The 20,132-nt window shown below is 46.5% G+C and overlaps 1 protein-coding gene across 1 annotated transcript; it reads right to left on the bottom strand.

The window, feature by feature from the left end:
- Positions 1–1,543: 1,543 nt before the first annotated feature.
- Positions 1,544–19,136, bottom strand: Ggcx (gamma-glutamyl carboxylase). The gene is made up of 15 exons (XM_038318080.2): positions 18,980–19,136; positions 18,580–18,750; positions 14,744–14,902; positions 14,283–14,448; positions 11,224–11,302; positions 9,575–9,681; positions 6,362–6,525; positions 5,623–5,888; positions 5,364–5,495; positions 4,312–4,463; positions 3,717–3,886; positions 3,439–3,569; positions 2,850–2,997; positions 2,493–2,688; positions 1,544–2,148 (listed from the first exon to the last, which is right to left on the bottom strand). Exons 1-15 carry the CDS (start codon positions 19,020–19,022, stop codon positions 1,956–1,958), a joined length of 2,277 nt encoding a protein of 758 aa, XP_038174008.1. The 5' UTR covers positions 19,023–19,136; the 3' UTR covers positions 1,544–1,955.
- Positions 19,137–20,132: the final 996 nt, after the last annotated feature.

Raw genomic sequence — 20,132 nt, forward strand, 5'->3', positions numbered from 1 at the left:
TGTCCTAAAAGTACTAGGTACATGAACACTAGACCAAGCAAGGGTACAAGCTAAGTACAAGCATGAGGTATACACTAGAGAGATGGTAAAATCAAGTACAAGTTCTTAACATGAAAAGGAAATTTGTATTTTTGATTTTGCTAGATGTACAAATGCTAGGCCCCTTAGCTTTTTAAAGACAATAATCCATTCCCAGAACAAATCTTGGGAGAGCATAGTTTTCTCTAGCAATACTAATACAACTTCCTTCAACCAGATAGGGTCTCACCTGTCCCATGCTGGCCTTAAACTGATGTCACCTCTTGAGATTACAGCTCCCCCTGCACAGTGCTAAGTATCAAGCCCAGAACTTCACACATGGTAGGCTAATAGTACCTCTATCAACTGAACTCCCATCTCTAGCTCCAAATAGCTTATCTAGTAATGTCCTCCTCTCTAATCCATCCTAACATTTCTCTTGAGAAAAAGTCAGGTAGTAAATCAGCACAGAAACAGCATCTTTGTACAGAGTACTTGGCATGAAATTTGGGTTCATTTCCAGCATACATTTGAAAGACATGCCTCCCAAATAACTTTTTGCTAGTCAAGGGTGACAGGTTAAGGGAACAAGGAAACAGCTGAGCCTGGAAAGGACATAGTGCCAAGGTACATTCATAGTGTTACTGTAAGAAAAGATTATGAAGTTTGAGGCCAGACCTGGTGTAGAGAGTAAATTCCAGGGCAGCTAGGGCTGTTATAGAGAAAACCTGTCTCTAAATAAAAAACACACACACAAAACGGTTTTCCCTGTTAGAAAATTGGATCAGAGAGTTTCCTGTACATGGCCATCAATAGCCTATATACAATAATTTGTATGCATTAAGAGGGACTTTTGATGTCCATACTTGGGTTCAACCTGTGCAAAAAAAAAGGGGGGGGGGGAGTTCTGACTTGGTCTATCCCTAAGTAGACTCTAGTATAAAGGGTGAAGGAATAAGCCAATAGTAGAGATAAAAATAGAATAAACAGAAGATAGACATGATGGAGCTTACAAATGTAAGGAAGACCTCAAGGCTTATTCAGTCATGGCTTAGAGAGCTGCCATTCACTAAGCTGATTTATACTAAAGCAAGCCATCTGGCTTCCCTACTTAGTGCTATTCTAACACCACTGCTACTGAAAAACTTGTTGGCTACAAAAAAGGAATTGTAAATAAAAAATTACTTTGTGCATTTAGTACCTGATCATCCTAATCACCTGGAATTAATACAAGTTTTAAGCTATACTGCTTCAGCTTTACTGTCAGTGATTCTGAAAATTATTAAGCAACAACATATAAGACCTAAGTCCAATAAATTGCCGTTCAAATTGTCAACCCACTCCTGGATGCCTTTGGGTGAATTTTACCTGCTTTCCTTTCTTCAAAGGTAAAATAAAGCCAATACTTCTTAAAGTACAAAGTATGATAATCCAGGTACATAGCAAGCACATGGTTTCAGCTGTTATCATTGTGGTAAATTCCTTTTCCTAAAGAACCAGCTTTAAAATGACTATACACAAGGCATTGGTGGTATACACCTTTAATCCCAGCACTTGGAAGGCAGAGGAAGGTGAGAGTTCAAGCCCGGCCTGGTCTGTACAGAGAGTTCCAAGACAGCAAGGGCTACACAAAGATTTTCTTGCTGTAAGAAGACAGTTCATACTGCTTCTAAAAAGAGCCATCAATCTTGGGATTCAAATTCCCTGTTGCCTTGGATTCTGTAAGCTATCATCTTGTACTTATAAGGGGTGGGGGATATAAAAGAAAAAAAAAACTAGGTTTGGTGATATTCATGTAATCAAAGAACACTCAGCAGAGGGACTAGCATGAATCTGAAGCCAGCCTGTATAGTATTGTGAAACCCTATCTCAAAATAGACCATTTTTCGCAAATATCCAGGATGCCCCCACAACTGCACAGAACATCTGGACTGCCCTCACAACTCAGAGTGGACATGCTCAGAATCTGGCTCTGAAGGATTAGGGTTTGAAGAATCGGTGTTTGAAGCACTTGACTCATCAACTGGTTCAAAGGGTCGCAAGTTTGCATATGTCACCTCTTGGGCTAGCTGCTCTAAGGAAGGGCGGCCTAATAGCAGATTTCGGAGTGAAATTCGAGTCATCAGGAAGCTGAAAAAAAGTTAAACAGTCCAAATTTATTTTTCTACATAACTCCAACCAAAGCCCTAAGGAAACACTTGGTCTTAGACCCACTCACCTGGAGACACAGACATATCTACCTTACTGACCTTCCACACCCCAAATGCAAGGACCCTACTCCTCTGAAGGCTGACAGTATTCTAGAGTAGAATAGGAATAACCATAGAAAGATAGAAAGGTTAGAGATAAAAAGGATGGGGAAGGGTGAGGAGGGGAAAGATCCCTAGAAGTCTCTACTGTTGTCCTCACTAGGGGAAAGTGACCAAACTTGCAAACACCTGATGGCAACAACTGCTTCTGTGAGTGAAACTTACCTGCGTCGAAAGACATAGAGCTTTCGCAGCAAGAAGCGGAGGAGTCGCTCATGGAAAGGACTATTTCGCCGGCGTTCGATTTCTTGGCGTTGACGCTGCCGTCTTAGAAAGGTCTGGACCAAAGGTGTTGGCTCAAGACCCCCTTTTACTTCCCCTTCCAAAATAGGCTGAAGTTCTGGAGGCAGGGGCCCTGTTTCTGTCCAGAAGTCAGCAAAAAGGAACCAATGAGATGGACCCCTCTATGACTCGGCCATTCCCATCTCTGAGGCTTCAGCACTCTCTCTGATGGTTAGAGCTATAACCCTGACTTCCTGACACAAGGTACTCTCTCTGTCAAACTTCCACGCACTCACTCACCACTTCCATTCTCCACCTTCTCCTTTAATTCTTGCAGATATGCCAGGTCCTGCTCCAGTGCGACCTCTGTTGTGTTGACATAGATGTACATATAGCAGGAGGGACTCGATGATACAGTATAGACTTTATGGTACTCTCCAGCAGGCAACTGAGAGGGGAACAAAGGATACATTTAATTCTAACTTTGCTAGCTAGCCTATGGCCTCGCTACTCTAATCATGCTGGCGCTCTCTTTTCCTGTGTCTTGGAGTCTGAAATAATGGCCCCTAGAATCTGGAAAGCTTTTCACAGCCTCAGGGGTCCTTTTTTGTTTCTTCTCCTAGTGTTGTTTTGAGTTCTGGTCTCACTGTGTAGGCCAGGTTGGCCTAGAATTCTGCCTCAGCCTCCCAAGTCCTGAAAATGACAGGCACGTGCTTCCATGCCCCAGTGAAGTCCCTGCTTTCTGAGCCTCCCCTACACTACTGCACTGGTAAAGACGTTTTGTCTGTAATAAATGGACCCTATCTCCCTGAACTTCATGCCCCTTCTGCAGGTTTTGTTTTGTAGTACTACATCCTCAGCCTCTGTCACTGCTAACCCCAGCAAATACCTGCATTTTTTCTCCCGCCTGAAGAGTCTGGTTTTTCTGTTCTGCCACCAATTCCACAGTGACCTCTCCCTGCAGCAGCTGGATGCTAGTGTTGCCCAGGTCTTCACTCACAAAATTCTCCAGGTGAAGCCCTGCCAGAAGCAAGAGAATTCACTATCCCACCCCATCCTACCAGAACTCACCTCCAGAGAGTTCCCTCCCTACCCCATCATATGCAATGTCTCTGGTCAAGGAAGCTAAGGAAAGACAGCACAATCTCCTCTCACTTTCCTCCGTACCAGGGAAATCTGCAATGAAGACCACCTCAGTGTGGTTGTCCAGACTGCTCTTAATATCCTGTAACTTGGTCCTCCAGAGAGATAAGTCCATCAAGAGTGGCTGCACCCATGGTGTGCGCTTGAAGGGGGACCAGACAGCCTGCACGATGTCCACACGAGGGTCAAAAAGCCTTAAAAAAGAAAACCATGTTCTGAGGAGGCAGTGGCCGCCCACCCACCACTGGTTCTGCTCCTTTCATCACTGGACCCATGGAGAGTGGACAGGATTTCCCAAAAGGAGAAATGCCTACTGTCAGCATGTTATTGCCAGTCCGTGGCAGAGAGAAGGGGAAAGAATGTGAGTTAGTGGCCACCTGAGGAGAAGGCATTGTGTTAACAGTGTCTGAGAGAATAGTCAGTTCGCTTTTCTCCTGGATGATGGTGCCCCCTGCTGGACACAACCAACTATGCCCACAACCAGATCAACCCCGACATGCACTAGACTGAGAGAGAGACAGCCTTGTAAAAAGCAAGACACCATGAGAAGACGTCAGCTTTTCATCTGGTCAAAAAGAGCTGTGCTTCATCTTCCCCTGTCTCTGCTCCCCTTGCCCACCTCTGCTGGAAGCGGTCATTGATGGAGACCCAAATATCAAAGTAGATCTGGGGCTCAGTGACATTGTACTTGGGAAGCAGCAGGCTCAGGCAAGTGGCATATTGCTTCAGCATGTCTGCATGGTCCTTCCATCGCCGGCTCTGTGTGAATACCTGTCCCAAACCCCCATATTAGTCCCACTTTGTCACTGCCAATAACACAAAGATCTTTACTGCTGCCTAGTTAGAGCAGCAGGGACAGGAAAGTCTTCGGATGTGAACTTTCACTGCTAGGTATTTACTCACCTTTCCAAAACACAATCTTAACTCAAAACAATGACAAACTGTTTCATCTCTATCCACATTAAAAAAAAAATACAGCATCAGACAGAATGGCTGAAAAGGGACCAGCCTGAGCTATACAGAAAGACACTGGCTTAATTAATTAAAAATATGGTCTGGTAGCCAGGTGGTGGTGGCACACGCCTTTAATCCCAGCACTCGGGAGGCAGAGGCAGGCAGATCTCTGTGAGTTTGAGACCAGCCTGGTCTACAGAGCTAGCTCCAGGACAGGCTCCAAAGCCACAGAGAAACCCTGTCTTGATAAAAAAAAAAAAAAAAAAAAAAGGTCTGGTCTGGTGAGATGATTCAGCATGTTAAAAACATTTGCCACACCCCCCTGATGACCTGGGTTACGTTTCCAGAGCTCACAAAGCTGTAGAAATAACTGACTTCACAAAGTTGTCTCTACATGCGTCTGTCTGTCTCTCATGTACACACACAAGCACATACATTAAATTTTTTAAAATGATGAAAGGTTCAAAGATGAGGATGTAGCTCAATGGTAGAGTATATACTTGTGGTCAGGCCCTGGGTCCAGCACCAAAAAAAAAAAAAAAAAAAAAAAAAAAAAAACAAAGAAAGGAAGGAAGAAAAAAGAAAAAAAAAGAAGGTTCTGTCTGGTTTTGGAGAGTGCAGGGACCCAAATTTGTTTTATTTTATGATATGTGTAGGAACAAATAAAATCCCAAAGCCCGAGGTGCTCTGAAGAACGGGCAGCATCAGGTGTCTCACCCCAGGGTTAAGGTAGCCAAGCTCGCCCGTGAGGCCATCGCGGTAGGTGATCTTTACATGCTGGTGGGAGCGAGAGTGTACCATCATGTCCCAGGAATAGCCGTACAGCCCGTTTGTCCAGTTGTTGTAACCCTGAGAAGGCAGAGCAGACTGCATCAGCTTGATGTCTCTCAACCCAACCTCATTCTGCAGCAAGGAAGAGCTAAAGCCAAGTCCTGCCGCATCCAGCACAGGCCGCATGTAAAACGACCGCACAAACCTGGGTGAGGAAGTGGGAGTACGGCAGGAAGAGCTGCTCCAGAAGGTAGAGCCCGGTGAAGATGGCTCCAAGCCGGTGGCGCAGCCCCGCCTTTGTACCAGCCCTGGCCCGGGTCCTCTTGTAGACACAGCAAGGGCTGGGCCGAGGAGCATCTTTGGTAGGCAGCAGTTCTTGCAGCCATTTGGGGCACCGGGCTACCAGTTTCCGTGGCCATCCAGTTGAGCAGAAGAGGGGGCTGCTGGCCAGCATGACATAGGGAAACATACCTAGGAAAGCAGGGAGAAAGTCAGCATGGTCAGGCTCCTCCCTTACGAAGTATTGCTGAGGTGTTCTACTCTAAGGAGGCTCTGTCTTCGCTTTCTTGAGACAGAGTCTCACAAAGCCTGTGCTGGCCTAGCACTCAGTGTGTAGCTGAGGACGACCTTGACCTAGTCCTTCTCACGTTTTCCCAAGGGCTGGGACAAGGGGTGAATACCATCAACCCAGTTTTGTGTGGTGCTGGGGATGCACACTAGGGAAGCACTGGAGCAGCTGAGCCTCATCCCTGGCCCTAAAGGAAGTGCCTAACAGTTCTTCCCCCAGACCCTCACTGTGCAACATGTTGTACCCAGAGGTCCCAATCCTCTCATCCTTAACTTATTCCTACTTCACAGTGACCACACTGGGCTCAGCTCAGCTCCTGCACTCCCCACCCAACTGCCATCTCCCACCGGCAGACCCCGCAGCTGCAGGCACTGACCTATGCTGAAGAGCTGCGAGTTCATGCAGTGAAAGTAGGACACAAAGAAGAGGCCAATGGATCTTGAGGCATCAAAGAAGAGCAGGAAGCCAGCCGAGAGGTCGAGGAGCAGGCCGCACCAGTGCACCACCAGCAGGCTTGTCAGCTCCTCGGACAGCACCAGCCTGCTGACACGGGGACAAAGGTCCAGGCCCAGGCAGCGGGGTCGCCCAGCAACCACAGCACGACTGAAGCACTAGGGACCTGAGCAGCCTGTCTCTAATGAAGATCTACCCACCAGTGGGGACAACAGCTAAGGCCCAAATGCACCCAACATACTGGCTTTGGGGGGGGGGGGCCTGGCCTGTTTGGATGCTCACCTTCCTAGACCTGGATCGAGGGGGGAGGAACTTGGACTTCCCACAGGGCAGGGAACCCTTACTGCTCTCTGGACAAGAGAGGGAGGGGGAGTGGAGGAGGGAGGGGGGTAAATGGGAGGCGGGGAGGAGGCGGAAATTTTTAAAATAAAAAAAAAAATGCTCTACTAGGGGCTGGAGAGATGGCTCAGAGGTTAAGAATACTGGCTGCTCTTCCAGAGTTCCTGAGTTCAATTCCCAGCAACCACATGGTGGCTCACAACCATCTACAGTGAGATCTGGTGCCCTCTTCTGGCCTGCAGGCATACATGGAGGCAGAACACCGTGTACATAATATTTAAAAAAAAAAAAAAAAGCTCTACATTGGAGTTTACCAACCCCTTGACATTTTCAGAGGTCCTTTTTTTTGGGAGGGGGTATATACTGTGGGGAATATACTGTGGGGAATATACTGTGGGGAATATACTACAGAATTTTCCCCATGGAAATCATAAATGAGAAGTGTTAAAAGGTGAGTGCTGAGCATGAAAGGAGCCAGCCCTGCAGGCCCAAAGTGGCAGGATCTCCATGACACAGGACAACAACAGGATATCCAAGAGGAGTCCCAGTGAGAGCCAAAAACCAGAGGCCTCAAACCAGTCTAACGACTCACTGCACTGAACACTTGCAAGTAATGACGTACGGACTAAAGGGTGTACCGCGTGACCCACTGTGTCACACAACAGCATCCACGATGAGAGTTTTCCTTCTTTTTCTTTTCTCTTTTAAATTTTATTTTGTTTTATCCTGAGGGGGGGGTTTCAAGGGCAGAGGGCGGATGAGAAGAAACAGGGAGATGAGTGGGATCGAGATGCATGATGCGAAATCCACAAAGAATAAACTAAAGAAGTTTTTTTTTTTTTTTTTTAGTGCCAGGGCTGGTCCCCAGAACTTCAGAAAACTGGGTGCAGCAGTGCACACTATAATCCTAATACTTGTGAGGCAGAAGCAGGAAGTCAGGAAGCTGAAAGTCATCCTCAGGGAACTGGAGGCCAGCCTGAGATAGATGATATCTTTTCTCAAAAGAAAAGAAAAAACTTGTTTGAAAACACTGACTGCTTTGGGGTGGAGAGATGTGGTTCAGATGTGTTTGCTGCTAAGCCTGGAGGCCTGAGTTTGTTCCCTGGGACCCACATGGTGGAAGCCGAGAAGCAACTTGTACAAGCTGTCCTCTGACCTCCACACGTATGCATGGCACACTATGCAAATGTACCTACAAATACATGCAAACAGACACATGTACTAATGTACCTACAAATACATGCGAACAGACACATGTAAATATGAAACCGCAAAAGAGCGACTGCTTGGCTAGCAGGTCACATTTCAACACATGGAAAACAGAGGAAGTGGGGGGAGAAACAAAATGAGAGGAGGAATTGGAAGGAAAGGAAAACCTCACACTGAAGCTGTTTTAGAGTTGGTAACAACTGCTTTGTGGGCAGGAGCAGCACCGGCTGTCTTCCCTGAACTGTCTGAGGGGCTCTACAGAAGGCTATGGTCACTCCGCCTTTAGTCCCAGCATGCAGGAGGCAGAGGAGCTCTCTGAGTCCAAGGTCAGTCTGGTCTGCATAGTAAGGTCTGGACCAGCCAGGGCTACATAGTGAGACCGTCTCCAAAAAAATTTAAAAAATAAAAAGGACTATAAAAAGAGTGGGGTCAGGGCTGGGGTACTACATTACATGGATAAGACCCTAAGTTCAATCCCCAGTACAGCCAAATGTAATAAAAAATTAACAAAAGAAACTGGGGGACTGGAGAGATGGCTCAGAGGTTAAGAGCACTGACTGCTCTTCCAGAGGTCCTGAGTTCAATTCCCAGCAACCACATGGTGGCTCACAACCATCTGTATTGAGATCTGGTGCCCTCTTCTGGCCTGCAGGCAGACATGGAGGCTGAATACTGTGTACATAATAAATAAATAAATCATTAAAAAAAAGAAAGAAGAAACTGAGGTTGACAAGGCAAGGACACAAGCAACTACCACTGTCACCCAAGGTAACGGCTTGGTACTGGCTAATGTACCAAGTGTGCTGCTTCATTTATTATCAACTTGCACAAGCTGGAGCCATCTGGGAAGAGGAAGCCATAACTGAGGGATAGCCTCCGTTAGAATGCCTAGGTCTTTCAGGGCACTGTCTTGGTTAACGATTGACGTGGGAGAGCCCAGGCAGCTATGGGCGGCGGCACCTCTATGCAGTTGGTCCTGGGTGGTATAAGAAAGCAAGCTAGCAGGCCTGGAGAGGAGTTAATACTGGCTGAGCTTCTAGAGGACCCAGGCTTGAGTCCCAGTACCCAGATGGTGTTCAAGTCTGTCTGTAGCTCCAGCGCCAGGGGACTAGATGCCCTCTTCTGGATTCTATCAGCACCAGGCACCTATGTGGTACACACATGTATGCAAGCCATGGGAAACAGGCCAGTACGCAGCATCCTCAGCCGTCTCCACTTCGTTCCTGCTTCCAGGTTCCTGCTCTAGGGAGCCCCTGACTTGGCTTTCCTCCACAATAGCTGCTGACTAGGATGGACTGGATGTGTGAGCCAAATAACCGCTTTTTTCCCAAGCTGTTTCTGGTCATGGTCTTATCTCAGCAAAAGCAAAGTGGGACACACTATGTCACCTGATTCTGACTCTTCTCTTCCAGACAGTCTGACTATAGTCTTCCACCTAGCTCAGCCTCCATCTCTGAGTACCACTGACTCTGCGTTTGTCTGAATAGGGAGCTAAGGCAAATGACAGACACACGTTATATAGACTTGACAGACAAATCACCACGCAGTACCTGTAACCCAAGAAGGCCTCTACCTTGACTCTACTCACTTGAAGGGACTAAAGAGCCAATGCCGGGACAAATGTTCCATGGAGTAGCCCTCAACCCAGTCTGCATCCAGCTTTTTCACACCCGCAATGAAATACACGATGAAGATCTGTAAACACAAAATGTAGCATGATGCTTAAGCAAACAAAGAACCCCTGCTTTTTCTGTAGAAAGCTCTGCGGTTAAGGACTTGCTGCTCTTACAGATGAGCTGGGTTTTATTCGCAGCACCTACGTCAAGCAGCTCACAATCACCTACAACTCCAGTTCAAGGGCATCTTCTTCTGGTCTCTGTAGGCACTGCATACATGGTACATACACAGACAAGTTGGCACACATGCATACATAAATAAAAATAAATATCTCCTGAGTAAATTGGGAGCATGGGATCATGGGAGAGGGTAGAAGGGGAGGAAAGAAGGAAGGGGAGTGGAGAAAAATATATGGCTCAATAAAAACAATTAAAAAAATAAATGAAACTTTAAAAAACTTTAAAGGATAAAGCTCCCATCTTAGCCAGTACCCAAAAAAGAATACAGCCATTCCTCTACCCTTTCATCACATAGACATTCATCAAACAAACTGAAAAAACAAACATGGGGGCTGGAGAGATGGCTCAGTGGTTAAGAGCACTGCCTGCTCTTCCAAAGGTCCTGAGTTCAATTCCCAGCAACCACATGGTGGCTCCAAGAAAAAAGTAATAAAAGCACAGATGTGATTATCTCATGAGGAGTCTAATCTAATAGACAAGGTGCTATCATTCCACGAGGGGCTGAGAACTCAGGGACTGGGGAACTGGAAAAATGAAGGGCCCATCTAGCTTTCCAGCAAAAGGAATAAAGAAACAACCAGGGCCAACAAGAAGGCTTAGTGGGTAAAAGTGCATGTCAGACAGGGCTGACAACTTGAGTTCGATTCCCAACAGAAAAAGATGCAGTGGGATGCATCTGTAATCACTGCGACAGTGAAAAGGGAGGCAGAGATAGGAGCCTGGAGTATGCAGCAGGACAGAGACATCCTGCTCAGCACAGTGGAAGGAGGGACCCAATTCCTAAGCCATCCTGTGATCTCCACATGTAAGCCATGTGGTACATGCACGCACACAAGCATGCACGCACACACATACAATGAATTAATAACTTTTTTTTTGAGATTAGGTCTCACTGGCTGGCCTGGAACTAGTATGTAGACCAGGCTGACCTTAAACTCACAGATCTTCTCTGCCTCCTGAGGGCTGGAATTAAAAATGTGTACAACTATGCCCAACTATAGAAACAGGTATCTTTTAAAAACAAGACAGAATCTAGGGAGGCAGAGGAGAGGGCCTCTAGCCACTGCTGACTAGCAACAGCTCACAAGGAGCCCCTTGCCTACTGAAACCCTATTCCTTGGCTGGGAGGTGTACAATGTGTAAAGCATTCTCCAAGAACGCGTGAGGATCCACGTCTGAATTCGAAGAACCCGTGGAAAGGAAGACACAGTGCTGTGTATCTGTAGTTCTCCTTCAGTAAGATGGGAGATGGAGACAGCAAATCCCTGGGGCTCCTGGGCCAGCTGGCCTGCCATAGGCAGCATCAAGCAATGAAGAAATGGAGACTCTGGGCTCGATCCAGCTGTAAGATTTGGATACACACACACACAAGATTCCATACTTGGCCTCTCAGGACTGTGTAGTTCCAAAGGGGCACATGGACATTTTTCTTCTGGGCATTCAGCAGGCCATCCACAGACCTACAGGAAGGAGGAAAAACATCAAGAAAGGGCTTTAGTTCAGCTACATTCCCACCCTCCAATTAGGCCAGTCCTATCTACCTCCGAAATAGTTCTCATACTGGACAATGATGGCACACACTTTTAATCCCAGCACTCGGGAAGCAGAGGCAGTTGGATATCTGTTAGTTCAAGGCCAGCCTAGTCTACAAAGCAAGTTCCAGAATGATGAGGGCTTTTATACATAGAAACCCTTCCTCAAAAACAAACAAACGAACAAACAAGAATAAAATCTTCAGTGTAGCAGGGTATAGTGGACATGACTAAAATTCCAGCATTCAGGAGGCAGAGGCAAGGAAACTGCTGAAGTCTGGAGCCAGTGATCTACATACGATCAGAGTCCGACTCAAAACACACACACACTTCAGTTTGTCCTAAGGAATCAGATCAGGCTCAAAGCTATAATAGAAATGACAAGGAGGGAGCGTTTGACAAATCTAAAGGGGTGGGCCGGAGAAATGGCTCAGGGCAGCAACCCGCAGTCATCCCGAAGCCCACAAAACCCTGACCTCTGCACATACAGCATAGCACATGCACCCTTGTCCCCTCTACCGTGCTCCCAACCCCACATCATAGTAAATACATGGTGCACACTCAGGAGACAGAAGCCAGCAGATCCCCATGAGTTCAAGCCCAGCCTGGTCTACATAGCAAGTTCTAGGACTACACAGTAAGACTATGTCTCAAAAAAAAAAAAAAGTAAATAAATAACTAAACAATAAAGTCACAAAACGGGGAATGGAGAGACAGTTAAAAGCACTAACTGCTCTTCTAGAGGACCTGGGTTCAACTCCTAGAACCCACATGGTAGCTCACAACTGCCTGTAAGTCCAATTTCAGGAACCATATTCTGACCTCCACCAACACTAGGAACACACATGGTACACATACATACATGTAGTGTGTTACACATACATACATGTAAGCTTAATATATACACACATGAAATAAAAAACACAGACACGAAGGTGCACAAACTCATGCACACACACACAAATATACATGTATAGTGCATTATCTCTTTTATTTTGTTTTGGTGTTTTGAGACAAGGTCTTTACAACCCAGGCTGGCCTAGAAGTCACCATGTAGACCAAGCTATAATCTCACGCCTCTCTGCTTCTTCAATGCTGGGAATAAAGGCATGCACCACCACATTCATCTACACAGTCTATTATCTCAAAAGGGGAGGGGGCTGGGAAAGTGGCCCAGGTCACTGATCATTTGCCTAACCCACACAAGACCCTGTATGGAGTTTGACCTCCATTTCCATAGGGGTAAAAAAGGAAAAATAAATTCAAAATCCTCCCCAGCAAAATAATGCAGAGCATAAATTGACATTTATAAAACTGGATCCAGTGAAAAAGGACTCCTGACTTTAAATTTTATCCTGCGAGAGAACTGAAAAAGCTATGATACTAACACCAGATTTACTCTGAGGCAGAAACCAAGCAGGTTTGGAAGAAGTTAGGGAGAATGGGGCTTACACTGTGGGCAAAAGCCTAGACCTACAGTCAAGGACAATGAGGTCGTTTGTTTCCTCCCTGCTGTGTAACCTTAGGCAGAGTCTTTATCTTCCCAAGACTTACTTTTTCATCTACAAAATTAGTTCACCTCTGGGGACCTCATATTTGTTTGTTTTGAGACAAGGTCTTAATATAGATATTCCAGGCTGGTCTCTAATTCAAAGCAATCCTCTGGCCTCAGCATCCCAAAGTGCTGCAACTAAACCTGACTCTTCATAGGTTTGAATGAGGAAAAACATTTAAATATGCCTGCCACAAAGAAAGTCCTGAGTACGTGATAGTAATTTTTTCAAAATGTCTAAAAATAACAAAAGTGGAATCTGAATATGGGGGATACCTGTCGAAATGACCTCTTAATTCTCTAGGATCAAAGCTAGACACCCTGAATGGGTTTCAAGTTTGGCAAAGGTGAGGACTGGGGTTTGGGAAGTAGTGTACACGCAGGAGGCCGGGGCAATCCCCAGCACACGTGCACACACACAAAGCTTTCCGGGAGAGAAATGTGTACTCATACATCCCTGCTCAACCATTCCCACCAGCTACTCTCACTGAACAATAGAGAACCTCAAGGTCTCCTGCCCGTCACCCTGGCTCCAAGGCTTTGCCCCACCTCCCCTGAGAGATGGTCACCTAGGCCATAGTGGAGTGGGTTACTTTCTCCTAGGACAGCACTGCTGGGCAACCCTGGTGGCCCCTCTCCTCTTGGTATCATCTGCACCTCACAGGAACTTCTACATTTGGCTCTAACTCTGCCTCTCTGGGCTCACACACAGAAAGTAAAGTCTGCACCCTGGAGTATATGAAAACAGCTATGTCTGGCTTTAGTCTTCTCTTCTTCTAAGAGGGATACAGGAGTGACATATCAAGGTACCTGGAGAGATATGGAAAAAGTAAAGGGGTGGGTGGAGCCATTATCCTATGTCATTGCAATCACCCAACTTGCTGGCCCTTCCCCTTCCCAAATCGATCCAAGTCAGGCAAGCAATATAGCTGGGTGAAGAAGGGTACTCAACATCAAGCCTACCTCAGAAGGATTCTCCAGAACCCACATGGAAGGAGGAAAGGCTCCCCCAAATCCATCAAAGTCAAAGTATGATCTCAAACCATACTTTGCAAAACTTGGTTTAAAATGTCTTTGAGTCGGCATGGTGGCTCACAGCTCTAATTCCAGCAGTCAGGCTAGGACCAGAGAATAGCAAGTGGAAGGCCAGCCTAGATGACATAGTAAGTTCCAGACCAGCCTGACGTACAGCAATACAAATCCCACCTGAAACCCCCCTCCCAAAAGACCAAAGCACCAATAAAAATTGTGCCTATGCAACAATTCCTAGGACTTCACTGGCCCCTGTCTCTCTAGCAAGCATCCTGACCCAGACACACCTTACCCCTACTTACCCCTACTTTTCAAGGCACATACCAGTAATGGTTTGCATCCATGAACGTCAACTGAAAGGCCAACAAACCATACAGATAGGAGTGGTTGTTCCACGATGTCTTGTCCAGTAGAAACACGTACCAGTAGGGTAGCAGGAATAACACACAGCTTAGCCGGTAGCACAGGCCCAGCATCATGCCCAGTGCCCCTGGAGGTTTGTGAGGAGAGGATTCAAGGTCAAAGTGTCACCACAGGCCCAGCTTCCCTGGGACTGAAATCAAGAAAAGTCAGCAGGCATTTTATAATCAGGCAGAGCACTAAATGAAAGAAGAGTTATGGGGTCGTGATGGCTCACATGACAACAAACGAGCAGCATGAGGCCGAGTCACGCAAGAAGTGCTACAGACATCCAATGTCTTGGTTCACCAGCATGCTTCTGCTGCGTTTCTACCAGCTCAGTCAGTTCTCCCTAGTTCAGATCCCCAGCACCCAGTTCCCCTCACCCAGAAACATGATGGTGTAGACAAGGTACATCCAGTCAAGGGGCAGAGGGCGCAAGGCATCCAACAAGGGAAAGCGGCACACGTCCAGCCCATCCAAGTATTTTCGGTCCAGGGAGCTAAGGCCCCGCTCCTGGGGAATGTCCAGGAGCATCAAGAATGCTACAAAAGCAAGTGGGGGAAGACAGCTGTTAGGCATCTGCTAAGGATGCACGACATAGCTCTCAGCACACACAGCACCACACTTGAAGTTCACCACCGGCCTGGCTACACAGTGAGTCCCAGTCCAGTCTGAGATAAATGGAAAAACCTTGCCTCAAAAAACAAAATAATAGCCACTATTATTAGTCCCTACTATTAGTACTGAGCCTATTCTGGGCTAGGAATTACTCTAGTTGTGTGGTCCAACAAACCCTAAAGCTCACAAGCTGATTCCCACCTGTAAATCATGTGCATACTTTGTGAAGAGGTAGGGACACTAGAGAGGTGGACCCAGTGAGCAACCAGAAGGACTGCAGTTCAGATCCCAGCACCAATAACAAGCTGGGAATTCTATGCACAGCTGTAATGCCAGCTGTAAAAGGGGAAGAAACAGGAAGCTTGCTGGCTTCCTGGCTTCCAGCCTGCTGAGGAACGGCAAGCCCCAGGGGCTCAGGGAGAAACTTGGCCTCAAAGGAGTGAATGGAGGGTGACAGAGACTGTTTTCTAGCCTCTGTGCTTGTGAGCAGGAACGTGCACCTGGACACACATGTGGGAGTGTGCACACACGTGTGGGAGTGTGTACACACACTCACACAATATACACACTAAAATAGAGCTTTAAAAAATACTTCACAAGGGCTAGAGAGATGGCTCAGCGGTTAAGAGCACTGCCTGCTCTTCCAAAGGTCCTGAGTTCAATTCCCAGCAACCACATGGTGGCTCACAACCATCTGTAATGAGGTCTGGTGCCCTCTTCTGGCCTGCAGGCATACACACAGACAGAATATTGTATACATAATAAATAAATAAATAAATAAATAAATAAATAAATATTTAAAAAAAATACTTCACAAGCCAGTGATCCTAGAATACACTTTTAATCCCAGCACTGGGGAGGAAGGCAGAGGCAAGCAGGTCTCTGTGAGTTCTAGACCAGCCTGACCTACAACTGTCAGGTGTCTTCCTTAATCATTTCTCCATCTTATTCTTTAAGACAGGGTCTCTCCTGAGCCTGGAGCTCACCAATTGAGTTAGACTGGCTGGGCAGCAAGTCCCAGGAGCCATCCTGTCTCCCTGCCACCACAGCGCTGAGATTGATGGCTGCTGTGCCAGGCTTTCTGCATGAGTGCTAGTGATCTGAACTCAGGCTATCATGCGTACAGCAAGCACTTTTATTTTTACTGACTGAGTAATCTCGCCAGCTATCTTTGGTGTTTGAAATGGTCTTATTCCGTAGATCAGAATTATCACGCAGATCAACCAGGAGTGTACATCTAGGGCAGTGAAATCCTATCTCAAAAAATAAAAACAAACAAGACAAACAATAACAAAATGTCACAGAGCTGCAGATAGGATTAAATAAGAGCTATGTACAAAACACTAAAGAAACTGTTAGGGTTCAATTACTTACATCTATAAAGATACACCCTACTGAGCCATAAAAAGTGCTCCGGGGACCTTCTTAACACATTTTTTTTTTTTTTGCCTCCTGACATGATGTGGGATTCCCCTTTGTATGCTATGAATATGATTGGTTAATTAATAAAGAAAACTGGCTTAGCCTGATAGGGCAAAAGAATAGAGGTAAGCAAAGAAAACTAAACTGAATGCTGGGAGAAAGAAGGGCAGAGTCAGAGAGAAGCCATGGAGCCCCGCCAGAGCCAGATGGAACTTTAGCCGGTAAGCCACAGCCACGTGGCAATACACATATCAATAGAAATGGGTTAAATTAATATGTAAGAGTTAGCCAATAAGAAGCTAGAGCTAATGGGCCAAGCAGTGATTTAATTAATACAGTTTCTGTGTGATTATTTTGGGGCTAAGCGGACAGGAACCAACAAGCAGCCTCCTTACTACACTGACACACCCAGGAAGGCGGTGGTATTTGGTCAAAACACTAAGATAAATAAGGGACACTCGGCTCTGGAAGCCAGTTTGGGATCAGGCAGTTTCTCAATCCCAGAAGCAGTTACGTTAGCCAGTCTGGTTAATTATCTGTAGGGGTATTTACCAGTTCATTACAAGACATCTAGTGCATCCTAGTACCAGTACAGATGCCAGCCACCATTACCTATTCCTCTCCTTCAAAAGTTCTAACTAGGGGCTGGAGAGATGGCTCAGTGGTTAAGAGCATTGCCTGCTCTTCCAGAGGTCCTGAGTTCAATTCCCAGCAACCACATGGTGGCTCACAACCATCTGTAATGAGATCTGGTGCCTTCTTTTGGCCTGCAGGCATACACACAGATAGAATACTGTATACATAATGAATAAATATTAAAAAAAAAGTTCTATCTAAAAATGTCTTCAGGAAGCAAAATGGCCTCCAGCTGAAAGCTACGGGACTTAAAGGAGTAGAGTCTCGGCACATCCTAACTCTCTGAGCTGCTAGGTTGTTTCTCTGAAATACTTAACTCCTAAGCAGCTTCCTGACATGAATAAAATGGGTTCCTTGTCAGGTGTGATGGTGTTTGTAATCCCAGCATTCAAGAAGCAGGAAGAGCAGCACTCGAGAGGCATGATAATTCTGATCTACGGAATAAGACCATTTCAAACACCAAAGATAGCTGGCGAGATTACTCAGTCAGTAAAAATAAAAGTGCTTGCTGTACGCATGATAGCCTGAGTTCAGATCACTAGCACTCATGCAGAAAGCCTGGCACAGCAGCCATCAATCTCAGCGCTGTGGTGGCAGGGAGACAGGATGGCTCCTGGGACTTGCTGCCCAGCCAGTCTAACTCAATTGGTGAGCTCCAGGCTCAGGAGAGACCCTGTCTTAAAGAATAAGATGGAGAAATGATTAAGGAAGACACCTGACATTGACCTGTGATCTACATGCACATGTGCACACAGACCAAAGCGTTTCTGAGCACTAAACCCTAACTAGAGGTGACAAGGCCAGGTTACGATTCTAAACTTCCAAAGAATTCTTCCATTATTCCAGTACTTTCAGCTCTAAGGAAAAGAACATCTAAGAAATAACTAAGAAATAGGTGATTGGACTAGAGAGAATGGCTTAGCAGTTAAGAGCAAGTGCTGATCTTCCAAAGGACCAGAGCTCAATTCCCAGCAGCCATATCAAGCAGTACAATTGCCTTTGACTCCAGTTCCAAGGAATCCAACACTCTCTTTCGGCTTCAGCAAGCAAGCACATACCTGGCATACATTCACACATCCATACAGAAACTATCTTGGTTAATCTTTGTCCATTTAAAAGAATCTAGAGGAACCTCCATTGAGAAAATGCCTCAAATCAGATTGGCCTGTGAGCATTGATGTGGGAGGGCCCCGCCTACTGTGTGGACAGGTGATCCCAGGTGGTATAAGAAAGCAGGCGGAGCAAGCCATGAGGAGCAAGCCAACAACCACTGCGGTTCTTCCATGACTCTTTTCCAGTTCTGCCCTCCAGGTCCCTGTCCTGACATCCATCCCTTCATGATGAACTACAACTGTAAGCTGAAACAAACCCTTCCTTTTCCATGTTGCTTTTTGTCATGGTGTTTTATCACAGTAGTAGAAGACAAGCTAACACACACACACACACACACACACACACACACAAATAAATAAATCTTAAAAATAAATAGGATGTCATTTTCCCAAGCCCAACCAAAATGTCCGGGACTAGAAAATGGACTTACCAAAAAGAAAACGAAAGACAGCCAGGTTTGCGGGGTCCGTTGGTCGGTTAAGCAGGGTCACGACACTCTGCCAGCTAGATAAATCTGTCCATTCAAACCCCAAAAGTTTCTCCATGCGGCTGCCCTGGCTGAGCCCTGATGTCTGTGCAGACTTGTTTTTCTGCACTTTATCTACAACCAAGAAGTGGGGGAAATGTGTGCGTAGGAAAACCGAAGTCCCCGCAGCCTAGGGTCTCCACCCCACTGGGTTCTCCCATTGATCGGACTACTGCAAGCCTCTGGGTGGCAGGTCCTCCTCCAGGATCCTCCCACGGACTCAGAAACAAGACTACCATCTCTCCCAATATGCCCCTTCCTCACTAAGGCCACCGTCCCTCTCGCCAACCCTCAGCCAGCCTACCAGAGGAGGTAACGGTCCGTGCAGAGCCTCGGTGCACAGCCATGACTGCAGAGACAGATGGCCCTCTGCAGCCGAGCGCGAGCAAGTGGAAACCCACTACTGTCTTAGACTCCGCCCCCTCGACACGTCAACACTCGCACGGCAGGCCGGAAAGCACCCGCACTGTCGTGAAGGCCAGAACCCGAGGCCGGGTACTCAGACGTAGGGGCGGGGCTAAGTGTGTGGGCGGGCTGAGTGGCGGGGCGATCCTGAGCAGAGGGTTGAGCTCAAAGAGCTTGCGGAGCAAGTGGAGGTGGGGTAGGGCAAGGAGTTGGGGTGGGGGGTGGTGGATGGACAGCTCAGGGGTAAAGGGACACGCGTGAATCTAAAAGGACAAGCGTGAATCTAACCTTGGCATCGTAAGGGGAGGAGTGACCACTTCCAGAACAAGTGTCTCTATGCTAACTACCCATCACATACGCCTGTTTTGTTGTTTTGAGACAGGGTCTGTCTTTGTAGCTCTGTAGTCCTGTGCTTGTTTATGTAGATCAGACTGGCCTCGAATTTACGGACAACCATCTGCCTCCAGAGTGCTGGGACTCAAGGCTTGTGCCACCTTTTGAGATAGAACTAGCCTGGAACTCCTGGCGATCCTCCTGCTTCTGTCTCCCAAATGTTTGGATTGCAAGACTAAGACTCATACTTTCCTAACCTCTTTATGTCCTTCCTCTCTGGGTTTGAATGTCCTAAAGTGCTTCCTGGCATTAAAAAAAAGAAAAAGACAAATGGTGCAAAAGGGCAGATTTTTCCACAGATGCGGCCTGGAGAGGTAAGGATGCACTTGGAAGAACTGCCCCTGCTTAAAGCTAGTGTGCCAATACGTTTTGTACCTAAAGGAACTCCTGAATTTAAAAGCAACAGGAAGGCAAAAAAAAAAAAAAAAAAAAAAAAAAAAAGGAGAGATAGGGAGCAAGCCCTGTCCAGCCATCAGTCAGAAGGTATTGAACACAGTCATAACATCCAATTCGCTACTGGAGTTGGCCCACAGGATAAGGAAAAATATCCCAGAACAGAACGATTCACCACCATTTTGATCTCAGTACACTCTTACAGTGTTGGAAACAGAGGAATCTAGATTTTATGTTTATTTTTGTTTTATTTTGAGATAAGGTCT

This window comes from Arvicola amphibius, chromosome 2, assembly GCF_903992535.2.
Source record: "Arvicola amphibius chromosome 2, mArvAmp1.2, whole genome shotgun sequence".
NCBI lineage: Eukaryota > Metazoa > Chordata > Mammalia > Rodentia > Cricetidae > Arvicola > Arvicola amphibius.

Bases quoted from the DNA above. Each gene is read 5' to 3' on its own strand.
- Ggcx (XM_038318080.2), bottom strand. From the start codon at position 19,022: ATGGCTGTGCACCGAGGCTCTGCACGGACCGTTACCTCCTCTG. The intron at 5,889-6,361 runs GTCAGTGCCTGC...CTGCTTTCCTAG, and splicing joins CTCGCAGCTCTTCAGCATAG to GTATGTTTCCCTATGTCATG. The intron at 3,570-3,716 runs GTACGGAGGAAA...TGCTTCTGGCAG, and splicing joins CTTCATTGCAGATTTCCCTG to GGCTTCACCTGGAGAATTTT.